Source organism: Pteropus vampyrus, unplaced genomic scaffold (genome assembly GCF_000151845.1).
Source record: "Pteropus vampyrus isolate Shadow unplaced genomic scaffold, Pvam_2.0 Scaffold276, whole genome shotgun sequence".
Taxonomy (NCBI): Eukaryota; Metazoa; Chordata; class Mammalia; order Chiroptera; family Pteropodidae; genus Pteropus; species Pteropus vampyrus.
Genome location: NW_011889057.1, coordinates 175595 through 191125, shown reverse-complemented (window position 1 = coordinate 191125; position 15531 = coordinate 175595). Strand labels below are relative to the sequence as shown.

At 52.4% G+C, this 15531-nt stretch overlaps 1 protein-coding gene across 1 annotated transcript in view; it reads left to right on the top strand.

Moving 5' to 3' along the window:
* LRP1 (LDL receptor related protein 1) overlaps positions 1–15531 on the top strand; it is a 90923-nt gene that overhangs the window by 18922 nt on the left and 56470 nt on the right. The window contains exons 7-18 of the mRNA XM_023520750.1: positions 4985–5147; positions 5257–5479; positions 6478–6667; positions 7158–7301; positions 8388–8624; positions 9817–9997; positions 11080–11302; positions 12123–12324; positions 12631–12756; positions 14304–14444; positions 14559–14684; positions 15119–15336. Coding sequence (XP_023376518.1) covers positions 4985–5147; positions 5257–5479; positions 6478–6667; positions 7158–7301; positions 8388–8624; positions 9817–9997; positions 11080–11302; positions 12123–12324; positions 12631–12756; positions 14304–14444; positions 14559–14684; positions 15119–15336 — 2174 coding nt within the window. The remainder of the gene's footprint in view (positions 1–4984; positions 5148–5256; positions 5480–6477; positions 6668–7157; positions 7302–8387; positions 8625–9816; positions 9998–11079; positions 11303–12122; positions 12325–12630; positions 12757–14303; positions 14445–14558; positions 14685–15118; positions 15337–15531) is intronic.

Below are 15531 nucleotides of genomic sequence, written 5' to 3'. Positions count from 1 at the left end.
GAACAGCCCCTCTGAATCTGTGATGAACTGGCTTCCCCAGCTGGAAGGGGAGCTGTCTTCCCACTGATCTAGGCACCCCAAGCCCTCTCAGCCTCCCACCCCGGGCCGATGGAACACTTCCAGACTTTATTTATGAAAGCCAGCCATCCCCTTTTTTGGCCTTTATCACCTACAGGGTGTCAGAATTTTGAGGGGCTCTAGCCACCCTACTCTTTGGCCTTGGGGCCCCTACATCCTGGTGCTTTTGCTTCCCATTTTTGTTCCTAGTTTCTTAAACATTTAACAGCCCTCCCCTTCTCTCCTAGGCCAGGACCAGCCCTGTGTCTCCAGCATAGCTCCAGCCCTGTCCTCTCCTCCCCCGCTGTCTCCTTGAAGTTGCCTCTCCACCCAGCCTACTCCCAACACTCACCCCCCACCCCACCCCCCCGTCACTGTTTTCAAGCCAAAGGAAGTAACTTAAGCAAGAGATGTGTTTTAGAGCCCAGCAAGGATTTCTCAGTAGCAGGAAGACTCGGATTCTGATTTAGAATCAGATCTACAGAGGCCAGGCGCCTCATCCCCGGGACCCAGGGCTGAATACTTTTGTGGACCTGGGCCAGGCAGGCGAAGGAAGCAGGGCATACCCCCCAAGTGAAAGTGCGAGCAGGAAGGGGCCCAGGGGACACGATGTAGCTGAACCCTGGACTTGCTGGTAGAACAAAAAGAGCCGAAGTCAAGACCTCACAGGAAACGGGACAGTGAGGACATGCCATTTAGCAATGCTTCTGCCAGGCCTCCTTCCTACCTGTGAGGGCCTCGAACTCGTGATCATCTCCCCAGCCCTCCCCTGACCCTCCCAGCTATCAGGACAAGATCCCCAAGTGGCTCTGACAAGCAGGAGGATTACCAGACAGATGGCTTCTCTCATTGTCTTGGGCATCCAGAGGCCAGAGGAGGAGGATTCTGGCAGTAGAAGGGAAGGGAAAAAATGATGTCCCAGCTCTAGGACAACCAAGTGAGGACTCAGTATTCAACAGATATTTGTTGAATGAATCAGTCAGGGCGTACGTGCCAGGAGCTGGAGACAAAGATGAAAGACAGCACCCTGCCCTCAAAATACTTGTAGTCAGGTAAACAGGCTGTGATAAAAGGAACTATTGGGGCTATGGGAGCCAGTAAACTGCCGGCCTAGAGGGCCCACCTTTGGGAAGGTAACAGAACTGCCGGCCTAGAGGGCCCACCTTTATTCAGGAGGCCACAGGGCTCTGGCTGGAGGCACAGACAGTAACTTGATGGAGACGGTAGGAAAGGATGGGGTGGAGGTGAAGGAGGACGATGGTATAAACCACAGCTCGCATTCGTGGTGAGTTTATTATCTGCCAGGTCATGTGCTATGTGCTGTTAATGCATCATCCCATTTTACAGATGAGCAAACTGAGACTCAGACATTGCGTAACGTGTCCACAGCCACCCATAGTTGGAAGGTAACAGAACCAAGATTCAAACCCAAGCTGTTGGTTTCTAGAGCCCAGCTGGGCCCAGAGCAGAGCAGAGTGATGGGCAAGGTGGGGAGTTCTAAAATAAGGGCCAGATGCAGTGTGTTTGCTGCGACTATGGTTCAGGAGGAAATGGGATTCTTCCTCACTCAGGGACCTTGCACCCTATCCTACCGTCTTTGCGGGGTGGGGGGTTGGATGTATTGGGGATATTTCCTCAGGGCACAGAGGGCACCTTCCTTCCCTAGATTTGTTTTAGGGAGAGTGACTGGAATCCTGCAGCTGAAGGTAGGGTCTTCTTGGGAATGGAGGAGGGCCTGTTGTTTTTGGAAAAGCAGCCACTATTTAGGAAAAAGCATCTTGAACATTGTAAATGATGGAGAAGTTGAGAAAAACTCTAGTTATGGGGACCTAGCATGCTGAGCGTTGGGGTCAGGGTGTAGAGAGGGTTCAGTACTTACACACATACCCCAGGTCTATTCTGGGGCCTGGAACTGAAAGTCCTTTGTGACATCACAGGCAGCTGTGGTCTGTCCTCTGACTCTCTCGGCTCCCTCCCAGCTTCCTAGCAGCCTTCTCTGTGTTGGAAACCCCAACTCCTTGGTCCCCAGACCACCCCCAAACTCCTCCCACAACATATCCTACCTCCCCTTGGCTTAACCTGAGACTCTCAGACTGCCCTCAGGATTTGGGTGGGGCCTTCGGTCAGAGCCCCTCTGGAGGGTGCACTGGAGTGAGTCAGCCCTGAGAAGGCTGGGCCATGAAAGGACACCTACTTTCTGGGTTTCTGGGGCCAGAATGCTTAGGTCCTTTGGGCCCAAGCCCAGGACTCCACTTGCCCTGCATGCCACAAACAGAGGGAGGTAGCCCAGACACTGCCTGTGGGGGAACCCAGGAGAGAAGGCACCGTATCCCAGTCTGAGCTCATCTCTACGCTGTCCTTACAGTGGTGTGAGTGGCCAAGCGTATGTGTGTGCATGCGAATATGTGCGTATGTGTGGTGGGGCGGGCAGAGGAATCTGGACTTTAGGAGAGAGGAAAATAATGCGGTGGAGGGGGTTGGATAACAAAGGATTTTTGCTTGCAACTAATAGTCTCCAGCTGCAAAAATACCAAAGGGGAGGCCAGGTCGGGCTAGGGACTCCACTTCTTGCCAACTCCTCACCGGCCTGCTGAGTGGGGCCCTGCCTGGCCTTTGGGAGGTAGAAGGGGAGACGGGCCAAGAGTAAATATCTGAGAGCGGGACGGTCCCTCTGCCTTCCTTCCTGGAACTGGGAGGGAACCTAGGCCAGGAGGGAGGCCCAAAAGTCAGCCACGTCCTGAGGCTTGTGGGGACAATTGTAAGCTGTACTTGGGTGGGGGGCATCAGATCTCTTCAGGTTTCTTCCTCTTTCCTTCTTGCCAAGGGAAGGGTGGGTGGGGAGCAGGGCAGGGTGTTGCCAGCCCTAGCGCTGGGCAATGACTCAGGGAAGCCTCAGGAAGTTGGAGAAAGGACTCAGCTGCACCAGCTGGTGCTGGGAAAACAGCTTCAAATGATGAAGTTCATTTTCATGCCAGCAGCCCCCAGACCCCCACCGTGGCCACCAAGTAAAGGGCACACAGCCCTGTTTGCCTTTCAACCACCTTGCTGGCTGCTTGGGGCTTTGGGCAGATCCCCCCGTCCCCCGCCCCCCCCAGCCTTTGGGACTTTGGCTTCCTCTGGAGGCAGCCCAGCAGCATTCATTTTAATCTGTTTTCTCTGCGGTAACAGTGTGTGAGGCATTTTGATCGCCTTACCCCTGCCCTGGGCCCTCTTCCTACTCAACTGGGGACCCATATCCCCAGGCTGCTCTGCCTCCTCTCTCCAACCTGTCAGTACCAGGGCCCAGAGGAGAGAGTGGCTGGGTTCGGGGGTGCATCAGCACTTACAGGGTTAACTCATCCTTGTGACCTTTTTCCAATCACCTTGGAATGGGATTCAATGCAGGGGACCCGATGAGGAAATTAGTTTGATGAGAGCCTCAAATTGGCTCTCCCTGCCCCCCCCAGCCTAGGTCCTGTGACCGTGAGTCAGTGTCAAGACTCGGCCAAGTTCCTTGGGAGCCATGTTCCTGTTCTCTTTGCCCCTCACCCCCACCCGGTGTTAGGAAACAGCCCCTGAGTCCCTGTGGGGAGGAAAAGGATTAGGGAGAGGTTGAGCCGAATGCCCAGTCATCATACCTACAGCTGCGTGGGGGCAGAATAATCCCCATTATGTTAAGTGTGGGTAGTGGGGAGTGAGTTTCAGCCAAAGGCAGGTCATCCAGAGGCTTCTTTCCCTGTTGGGGAAATCGGTAGAGGTGTAGTACGAGGCGGGGGTCCCAGGGAGTCACTGTCTTGAAAATTTCTCAGTTTGCAAGAGGCATCACCTTGAGTAGTAGTAGTTGGAGGAGGTAGCCAGTGGATCCTCGAGAAGAGAGGCCCAGAGGAGGCCGGCAGGGGTCCCTGTCCCCAGACTTCCCGCCTCCTAGACTTCCCCCTAACTTCATCCCACCCCTACTCTCTTGGGCCCTTCTTGTCCTCTCACATCTCCTTCAGGTCCCTGGCGTACGTCGATTATGGCACTTGATCTCCACCCTCCTCCCCCACCCCCACCCTTCGGAAACTCCCCCTCTTTCTGAGCCATGCCTCAGTTTACCTTTAAAGTCCTTCGATGGTCCTTCTCTTATGCACTTTCTCCTCCGGCCCTATATCTTATCTCTTCCCACTTTTCCTCATATGAGGAAACTAAGCAATAAAGATATTGAAGAAACAGGGGGATGGAGGTGAGTAGAGGAAGTTTGACCATGTCATTAGATCCAACCTTTTGTCACCGTGGCCTTTTCTTTTCTTTCCATATGGGCCCCATATTTTGACTTTTTTTTTCCTCTCAGATTGGATTTATCAATGAGTGCCTTGCTTTTCCATTTCTGAGTCACTCAACATATCCAGCTTCCAGTTCGTGCTCTGGCTAGCATGAGATAACTTGACTTACCATATAAAGTTGATGAAAGTCCAGCCAAAAGCAAAGAGGTGTGATGTTTTAGTTAGCCTAAGTACTTTTATCTCAAGTAAAAGCACATTAAAAAAAAAAAAAATCTAGAATGAGCTAGCGGACCTGTCCTTACTACCTTTTGGGACCCTAAAAAGATGGACCCGTTCAAGGAGGGGCTGGAGTTAGGGAAGTGTGTCAGCCAAGCAGCCAACATTTACCCAGTGCCCTGTGTGCCGACCCTGACTCAGCATGGAGAGTGGGGCTGTGGGGGAGGATTTTCAGGGGCTTCTCCTTGGAGAAACCGGATAGTTGGAAAGATGGCGAAGATCATAAGGCAAAATGCGCCACTGCTGGTAACTCCCATAGGGGCACAGGGAAGAGAGACGGCTGTTACCTGGATGGTGAAGGAGGGCGGCCCAAAGGAAGTGGGCTTCCAGCAGTGGGTTCTGCACCAGCAAAGGGTAGGCGTGTCTGTGGGAGGACCTCCCCTCAGGGCTCTTTTATTCATACTCTCCAGACGTGGAGCAGATGGCCATCGACTGGCTGACGGGTAACTTCTACTTTGTGGATGACATCGATGATAGGATCTTTGTCTGCAACCGAAACGGGGACACGTGTGTCACTTTGCTAGACCTGGAGCTCTACAACCCCAAGGGCATTGCACTGGATCCTACAATGGGGTGAGAGGGGCAGGCAGGGGCTCTGCCCTAGAAGTGGGAAGGTAGAAGCTACAATGGAAAGATAGGTGCCCGGTGTCCAGAACTCTTTTGATGTGCCATCTGCCCACAGGAAAGTGTTTTTCACTGACTACGGGCAGATCCCAAAAGTGGAGCGCTGCGACATGGATGGGCAGAACCGCACCAAGCTCGTCGATAGCAAGATTGTGTTTCCTCATGGCATCACACTGGACCTGGTCAGCCGCCTTGTCTACTGGGCTGATGCCTACCTGGACTACATTGAGGTGGTAGACTACGAGGGCAAAGGCCGGCAGACCATCATCCAGGGCATCCTGGTGAGGATGGGGAGCAGTTGAGGGAGGACTCTATGGAGTGTGGTGGCCCTGAGCCCTCTGGTGGGGAGGAGGGGGATCATGAGCACTTTGGGAAAAGGACAGGGTATGGCTTCTACTCTGATGGGAGCAGTCATTTTAGAGACACTTTTTACTTCCCTTTTCTCATTTGATCCTTAGAGTAACCCCTGGAAAATGAACAAACAAGTGACTCAGTTCCAAAAAGTAGGGTTCAAGAGGTTAAGTGATTTGCCTAAGGTTACATAGCTGGGAAGTAGCCTTTGAACCTAGTCTAAAAGCCCTGGTGGCTCAGAGATAGCACCTCTACTCTGGGATAATTAGGGTGACCATCCATCCTGGTTTGCCTGGGAGTATCTTGGCATTAGCCCAGTAAGTCCCACAAACCAGCAAACCCATTAGTCTTGGACAAACTGGGAATGTCAGTTACCTTAGATAAATTCTGTGGGTAGTGAAGGTCATTACAGGGCTTGCTTAGGGGCGATCAGTCCTCTCAGCCTTCCCAAAGCTGGGGGCTGGAGTTAGGCTAAGAACGTTCTCTGTGGACAGTTTAGGGCCCAACTCCAATTTAGTCCAAAGTCATGCTATCATCTACTATATGCCTGATTGATTGTGTGGAGAACGTGGTTCCTGCCCCCAAAGGGTTTGAGCAGAGTGAGCAGAGTCAGTGCACAAATCCCCAGACAGTGGAAAACAGCCAGAGAGGTGGAGTGTGGAAAGAGAGACCTATCTCTGGTTAGAAGATTCCAGAAGCTCTTTGAAGAGATGCTCTGAGAAGGATGCTCTGAGTGGGATTTTGACAAGCAAAGATCTCAAGAACAGAGTAGTCCAGCAGAGGAGAAAAGACTAAAGTATGGAGCTAGACCACTGTGGAAGGAATTTGGGAATGCCAATAATGAAGTTTGAATGGGAAGCTGAGGGGTTTCTCTAGGGGCAGAGGGAAGATCTCCTTGTCTTGTGTCATTCCTGCCTGCCCATCTCAGATCGAGCATCTGTATGGCCTGACCGTGTTTGAGAATTATCTCTACGCCACCAACTCGGACAATGCCAACGCCCAGCAGAAGACCAGTGTGATCCGCGTGAACCGCTTCAACAGCACCGACTACCAGGTCGTCACTCGTGTAGACAAGGGTGGCGCTCTCCATATCTACCACCAGCGGCGTCAGCCCCGGGGTGAGCAAGGCTCCACAGCCCCTCCAGGAACCCTCCCATGGGAACCCCTGATTCTCTTGTATCATGATTGATCCTCCTAACCATCCACCCCAGACTGTGTCTCCTGGCCCCCTCAGGTCCCCACCAGCCCCTTCCTGCTCCTTAGCCTCCAGATCCCACCACCAGGGAGCCTCTTCCCCTCTGCTGCTAAGGACATAAAGTGCTTCTCCCAGTGCCATGGCTGGTTTAGAGGAGAGAAGCACATGGCCATGGGCAACTGAGGGACTCTCCCTTGACCACCACAGCCCCCACCTGAATCTGAAGACTAGGTTGTGGTAGGCCAGAGGAGTTCCAGTCCTGTGGCTTCTAGATCCTCAAATGGGGCAACAGGCACAGAGACCAGAGCAAGAGGAAGTGTGGGCAAACTTCAGGAAGCCTTCTCAAGGCCTGGGCACGGGGGCTGTGAGGGGTCCTGACCAGCCCTGACCAGCTCTCTCCACCTTGCCCCCAGTGAGGAGCCATGCCTGTGAGAATGACCAGTATGGAAAGCCGGGTGGCTGCTCTGACATCTGCCTGCTGGCCAACAGCCACAAGGCGCGGACCTGCCGCTGCCGCTCTGGCTTCAGCCTGGGCAGTGATGGAAAGTCGTGCAAGAGTGAGTGATAGGGCAGGGTGTGCATGCCTGCTGAGATGGGGTGGGAGGGAGTCCTTATCTGCCTCCCCACTGCCTGGTCACTTCTGTCTGAGATGCAGAGAAATAAAGTTTCACCACTAGTAAGGAGCAAAGACAAAACTTGAACCCACATCTGAGAACAGGGCTTTCCCCGCTATCCCAGTCAAACTCTATAGAAGACTATGAACTGGCCAATTTATTTATTGATTCCTTCACTCATTCATTCTTTCAACAAGTAAGTAGTGAGCATGTACTATGAGTCGCTGAACAGCAGTGAACGGATAGATATCATCTCTAGCCTCCAGGGGCTTATAGTCTGGCAGGGGAGACAGACAAACAAATAAATATAACCTCAGGTGGTGGTAGGTGTTAGGAAGAAAATAAATGGAGTCAGCGATGACAGGGAGGACTCTAGTTTAGATAGAGTGGTCAGGAAAGGCTTCTCTGCAGAGATGAAATTGGAGCTGCGCTCTGTGAAGTGAGGAGGTGAATCGTGTAACTACCTGAAGGAGGAACATTTCTGGCAGAGGATATCAACAATGCCAGGCCCTGGGCCAATGTGAGCCTGGCGACTTTCAAGTGCAGAAGTGACATTATCTGATTTACATGCGTAAAAAGATCGCCCTGGCTTCTGGGTGGAGGCAGCAGGGAAGTGGCAGGAGGCTATTGCTGTGGTGTAGGCAAGAAGTGATGTGGCTTAGATTAGGATGCTAGCAGAGGAAGTGGCAAAAAGTGATCAGACCCCAACATATGTTGAAGGTGCCACTAATTTCACTACTGAGCAGTGTGCACTTAACTGAACACATGCTACTTGCTATCCTTGCCTCATTTCACACCCCTAAAAGGTTAAAATCCTCAGAGCATTGTCCCCCGAGCCTTACATGTTTGTGTGTCTGTCCATGTGACCCAGAGCCCTTGCTACTGCCATGTCCCTGACCCAGTATAGCTGGAGCATTGCAGCTGCTTGGGCCGCGGACCCCGAGGCTGGGTGGCAGTCGTGTGTGTGTGTGTGTGTGTGTGCACATTTATGTGTGTTCGACTTTGTGCCTCTGTTTGTGCCTGCCCTAGAGCCGGAACACGAGTTGTTCCTTGTGTATGGCAAGGGCCGGCCAGGCATCATCCGGGGCATGGATATGGGAGCCAAGGTCCCAGATGAGCACATGATCCCCATTGAGAACCTCATGAACCCCCGGGCCCTGGACTTCCATGCTGAGACTGGCTTCATCTATTTTGCTGACACCACCAGCTACCTCATTGGCCGCCAGAAGATTGATGGCACTGAGCGGGAGACCATCTTAAAGGACGGTAAGGGCCCCAGAAATGGGAGACGTGTGGATAGGACTCCCAAGGGACGTGGCCCACCCAGGATGGGAAGTGATTTGGGGCCTCGGCATCTCTTTCCCGGTGCCCTCTCAGCATGGAGAGTCTTCCGCTGACTGGCTGGCTGGGTTGGTTGGCATGGAGATGAGGGGATGACAGATTGACCCCTGTGTGACCTCCTTCTTGGCTGAGCTGACAAGAGGCAGGAGTATGGATGGATTAAGCAGTGTGGGCTGTCCTTGCCAGCCCTTGGGAAAACTTAGGGTCTCTCGGCCATTGGCTCTGAGCCCTGGAGCTGCACACAGCACACAGCCCAGGAGAGGCCTGAGGCCTTGAGTCAGAGCAGCCACACCAACACCCATGTACACACATGGCTGCCAAAAACGTGCTTACATGTCCCAAGAAAATTGTGTTTTGTGAATTGAATCCAGTTTTGCCTCTGAGCTGCTCATGCAGGTCAATAGTGCATTGTCTTCTGAGTATCTGTCTGCGTGGAAGCCCTGAGCTGAGCTCTGCTCCTTCCCTGCTGGTGTTAGGAATTCCCAAACTTACACTCAGGCCCCAGGGTAGGGCATCCTAACTAATCAGTCTGGCTGACACCAGTTATCGCTCTTTGCTCTGCTTCCCACCCCCCACTGCAGGTCAGAGAACCTCTGTAGTCAGCAATCATAAGACTTTAGGGAAATCAAAAGTTACTCTTCATCAGGAAAAGATTGGGGTTCCCTATACCAGGGGAACTGCTATTTAAAGGACACTGGAGACGAAGCCTTTAGCTAAGTGAAAAATCACTTCCTAATTTATTCATTTTGTTAGCTCAGGACTTTTAGTCTGGGGACATGGCGTCACACTTATACCCAGAGCACACTGCTTCCGCTGTCTACCCAGCTCAGGCCCAGACACGTCCTCTCATGAGAGCCCACATCTGCCACGTAGGTGTGCTGGCTGCCATATGCAGTTTTGAGAGGCTGTATGCATCAACATAGGTATGGCAACGCAAATGATCTTCCAGTTCCTCCAACCTCCCATCCCCATCCTACCCACCGTCTTGGGCACGGAAGTCTCCCTGCCTTTCCTGCTATCCAAGTTACTTAAAGGTACCCCCATCCTAAGGGTCAGAAGCAGGCAGTTTTGAGCTTCCTCTGAGTCTCCCCATCTTTGCCCCCTTCACTCTCCAAAGGCATCCACAATGTGGAGGGTGTGGCTGTGGACTGGATGGGGGACAATTTGTACTGGACGGATGATGGGCCCAAGAAGACCATCAGTGTGGCCAGGCTGGAGAAAGCTGCTCAGACCCGCAAGACCTTAATAGAGGGCAAAATGACACATCCCAGGGCTATTGTGGTGGATCCACTCAATGGGTGAGTCTTTTCAGGGACTTGGGGTGGGTGGGCTGGGCATCCTGTGGGTCTCAGACGTGGGAGAGGAGACAGAGCACGAACAGGGAAAGGCAGCCTAGTGGGACGCTCAGGCAAGAACGGAGGCTGAAAGAGAAGAAGGTATCCCTGTCTTCATGGAAATGGGAGTGATTCCTTAAACCAGAGGTCCCCAGCCCCTGGGCCGTGGACCGGTACCGGTCTGTGGCCTGTTAGGAAGCAGGCTGCACAGCAGGAGGTGAGCGGCAGGCAAGTGAGCGAAGCTCCATCTGTATTTGCAGTCGTTCCCCAGCACCGGCATCACCACCTCAGCGCCACGTTAGATTCTCATAGAAGCACCTGTCCCGGTTGCCAAAAAAGTCAAGGACTGATGCTTTAAACACATACATAGAAATCCAATTCTGTCACTCCCAGCTCAGAGCCCTCTGTTGGCTCCCTTGTCCTTAAAGGCATGGCGTCCTACGGAGGTCTGCCTGCAGCTTATTTGACCTCATCTGTACCTTACTTTCCGCCCTTGGTATTTCTATCCCCACTGTCCCCTGTCTGTGTCTCGTATAGACACCGCAGCTCTTCCTGCCTTAGTTTTCTGCCCTTAGAGTTTCTCTGCCTAGCACTTCCAGGTATTTGCAGATCTAGCTCCTTCTCAGCATTCACATCTCAGCTCAAATACCACCTCCTCAGAGAGGCCTCCCCACCTGCTGCCCACCATGCCATCACCTGCTTTGTGTCCTTCCTGGCTTTTATCACTCTCTGATGTGTATGAGCTTCTTGGTTGACTTGTTTTTTGTCTTTCTCCTCGATTTGACGTGAGCTCCAGGAAAGCAGGGGCTTTAGCTGCCGTGGTCTCCGCTGGGTCCCCAACTGCCAGACTATGCCCAACTTGCAGTAGGCACTCATCGAATATTTGTTGAATGGTGGAATGAATGAATGAGATGTGTGGGCCAGAGTTGAGCAGGGCAGGGAGACTCCTGTGAGGAGCTCTGGGGCAGCACACATGAATTGGGATGACAGGGAGGCTGGTGATGGCAGAGGTGGCCTATGTGGTGCTGACCAGTTTCTGCCCACAGGTGGATGTACTGGACAGACTGGGAGGAAGACCCCAAGGACAGTCGGAGAGGGCGGCTGGAGAGGGCCTGGATGGATGGCTCACACCGAGACATCTTTGTCACCTCCAAGACAGTACTGTGGCCCAATGGGCTGAGCCTGGACATCCCAGCCGGGCGTCTCTACTGGGTGGATGCCTTCTACGACCGCATCGAGACCGTACTGCTCAATGGCACAGATCGGAAGGTGGGCAGGCGTGCACCTGTGTGTGAGTGTTCACGTGTGCATTGCTACACCACGTTTGCATGTGGACGAGACTGTGTGTGTGAATGTGTGGGCATCTGTGTATATTCAGGCCTGTGGGCTACCTGTGTCCCTATGGATGTGTACATCTGTGTGCTTATGTGTCTTTTGTGTTAGAGGTTTGCCTCTACTAGAGTGTATCTGTGACTGCTCATGTTGTCTGCAGGCTTGACCACAGCTTGTAATTCTCAGTGCTCATCTTGAGGTGCTGCCCTCCGTGTTACTCATGCAGTTCTTTCTGTCCCCACCTCAGCTCCTCTTCACCTGGCACACTGTTCAGGGGTCACCTCCTCTAGGATGTTGTCTCCAGTCCCCCTTCTGCCTTGGATTACTGTGTATGCAGACAATAGGCAGCTCCAGGGCAGGAACCATGTCTTTTTCATTTCTTAGTGCCTGCCACAGATTGGCCTTTTAATAAATCCTGGCAAATGTTTGTTGGATGAGGACATGAATAACTCTCTGCTCAATACTTTGTGTATATGTGTGGTATTTGTGCGCATGTGCGTGTTGGAGAGATGCAGATGAATTAATGGGCCCAAGAAAAGAAGGTGTGGTCAAGTTTGCCATCAGCCTCCTGCTGGATTCAGGGTCTGGTACCTCATTCTGCAAAGCTATCACCCTCAGGGGCTCCCAGCCTAATGGAGGAAACAACACCCACACCCAGGCCACGAATAACTGAGGGCACAAAACAGCAATCCCTTGGGGCCTTCTTCAGGCCCCCTGTGTGTCTCCAGTTCCTTAGTAACCTCCCTTCCATTTCTAGATTGTGTATGAGGGTCCCGAGCTTAACCATGCCTTTGGTCTGTGTCACCATGGCAACTACCTCTTCTGGACTGAGTACCGAAGTGGCAGTGTCTACCGCTTGGAACGGGGCACAGGAGGTGCACCCCCCACCGTGACCCTTCTGCGTAGCGAGAGGCCCCCCATCTTTGAGATCCGCATGTATGATGCCCAGCAGCAGCAAGGTACACCCTGGGCCTGGGGCTGGTGGTAGAGTGGGACCTAGATGGGGGGTGAGGCTCCCCTGGGAGGCGAAGGCACTGCCCAGGGATCCTAGACTCTGACTTTTGAGGTTCTTGAGAAGAGAGGCCCCCGATCCAATTTGACTCTGTATTCCCTCCCTCCCTGCCCCATGCCTATGTCCCCTCTTTATCAATATATTCATGGTCCTCTCAATGTTTCCTCTCTTTAATGTGTCTCCTCCCCTATCCTCCTACCTCCCCTCCATCTCCTGTCCTCCCCTGACCCCTCTTTGTGGTCCTCCTTCACAGTGGGTACCAACAAATGCCGGGTGAACAATGGTGGCTGCAGTAGCCTGTGCCTGGCCACCCCTGGGAGCCGCCAGTGTGCCTGCGCTGAGGACCAGGTGTTAGACACAGACGGTGTCACTTGCTTGGGTATGAGGGGTCCAGCTGGGGTGGGAGGTGGGGAAGCAAACCCCAATAGGAAGAGGCCACAGGGTCCAAACAGAGATAAAGGAGGCAAAGAGGGCCCTGTGGGGGCAACGGTAGGTCAGTGATGGGGTGAGAGAAGGCTCTGGAGACCGGGAGGGGGTGATTCGGGAGGATTAAGGGATGGGAGGGGTTTGAGAAGGCACAAAGATTAAGAGAAACCGAGTGATGGGCAGGACAGGTTTAGAAAGAAGATATTCTTCTTCTACATTTATTTCTCCATTATTAAAATAATATAACAATAGTTCTAAGTATTGAAAATTAGAGAAGAGGAAAAAAAGCCCAAATCCCTCTGATGAACAGCGCTATGTTGTTAGCATTGTGATAAATCAAACACCATCCTATTTTCACTGGGTGTGTTATACGGTTGGTTTTTATATAGTTGTAATCATACTATATAGGAAATATCTTCTGCCCTTTTGAGCTCATATGTTTCATGGCATTTTCTGTGTTGTTATTGCATTATTTTAAATAGCCTCATTTAAAAAAATAAATATAGGTCATGCTCATTGTAAAAACAAATAAACATTGTAGAAAAATATAAGGAGAAAGTACAAGTCACCCCAAATCTCACCACCCATAGATACCACTGTTACATTTGGCGGACCCCCCTCCCAAACATTTCTCTACACATTTACCTTTACTTAAGTGGAATTGTGCCGTACCTACTGTTCTGTTCCTGCTTTTGTCAGTTGATGGTATGTCATAAGCAGAACTTTTAATGGCTGAAATATTTTTATTTAGTAAACATCCTATAAATTACTCAGCAGTAGTGAGAAGCAAGGTGGACACACACCAATCTCCAGGCCCAATGGTCCATGGGCTGTGAGAGAGAAAGTAGCTACCCATGGGGCCCACAAGAAGGTTCAGGGAGTGGAGTGGTGATGAGAGGTGGGTCGGAAAGGGGATGCAGAGACGTATCGTATCCGGGGACAAGGGCCGATGTGGGGGTCCTGCGTTTCTTTAGGTTGCCACGCAAACACGAAATACGCAGTGACTTTACTGCTATAGCCCAAGGCAGACGATGGTGGTAGGTGTGAGTGCTGGGGGAGCCAGAAGAGTTCTGGGGGCTGTTTTCACTCCTGCGTGTAGAGATGATGTAGCTGTAAAGAAAGAAATCCAGGGACCAGGGCAGTGCCCTGAGGGTTCCAGAGATGCCCTCCAAAGGGCAGTTCATGGAGATGGCAGGGACGGGTGAAGAGCTGTCTCCTCAGTGCGGGGGACAAAATCATGGTGGGAGATGCTCTGCACTTTCTTAGAAGCTGCTGATTCTCAGGCCACACTGAAGTGTAGGATGTATTAGAATAAACAACACCCTTGTGGCCCAAGATAAAATTGTGGTTTCCATCCAGATAATTTGTTTGTGAAGAAGTATGCACTAGGGAAAATGATCCTCTGTATATATTATGTTTAAATAATAAAACAAGCAAATGGAGCACCTGTCCTATGACCTCAGTCTGACTGTCCCCCTCACACACTTGTGGTGCCCACAGCAAACCCATCCTACGTGCCCCCACCCCAGTGCCAGCCGGGCGAGTTTGCCTGTGCCAACAGCCGCTGCATCCAGGAGCGCTGGAAGTGTGACGGAGACAACGACTGCCTGGACAACAGTGATGAGGCCCCGGCACTCTGTCGTGAGTCACCCGGCCCTCTCTGATGGGCAGCGGGCCTGAAGGGCAGCTGGTGGAGCGCTCTCTGTCAGAGAACTGGGGCCCCACACTCTCACTGACCCTGACCTGTTCCCTCAGATCAGCACACCTGCCCCTCGGACCGCTTCAAGTGTGAGAACAACCGGTGCATCCCCAACCGCTGGCTCTGTGACGGGGACAATGACTGTGGCAACAGTGAAGATGAGTCCAATGCCACTTGTTCAGGTGTGAAATAGGGGGTGGACCACACTGGGCACCCCTCAGTCAAGGAAGCAGGGTAACGAGGAGCCAGGCTCAGGAAGACACAGGGGCCTCAGGGAAAGGAAAGGAGTGCAGGGCATTGGGGCAGAGAGGATGGGCCCCAAGCAGGAGGACAGAGGTTGGCTATAGGACTGAACCTGCAGGGCACAGAGCACAGCTCTAGATGGGAGATATGAGCGAGCCAGGGTGGATCTTCTCCTTAGGGGATACCAGAGACCCCTCGACAAATGAGGTGGACACAGCCTGTGTAAGACCACATGGGTGTTTTGAACTTCTCTAAGAGAAATGGCTTTGAGACCTGGGGAAAACTTTCTGATAGGCAGAGAATAATAGAAAAGAAAAGGAAATTAAGAGTGGGAAACAAGACTGCGAGTACTCATGCCCATCCCTGTCCCCAGCTCGCACCTGCCCACCCAACCAGTTCTCCTGTGCCAGTGGCCGCTGCATCCCCATCTCCTGGACGTGTGATCTGGACGACGACTGTGGGGACCGTTCCGATGAGTCAGCCTCGTGTGGTAAGAGTGACAGCAGGAAGATCAGCTGGCGTGGGGAGGTCACCCATGAGAACATGCCCTGTAGAGACCCTGCAACTTATCACCTGCGTGACCTTGAACAAGTTACTTAATCTCTGCGGCCTCTGTACATTTCATCTGCAAAGGGGGGGCGGGAGTAATAGTAGCACCCACATCACAGCATTGATGTGGGGTCTCAGTGAGATCATGCGTGAAGAACACTCAGCACAGGGCCCATGTTTGGTAACTAGTAGTTTTAAAAAAGGATGCTGAGAGGGGTAGGGATGAATGGGTGGAGT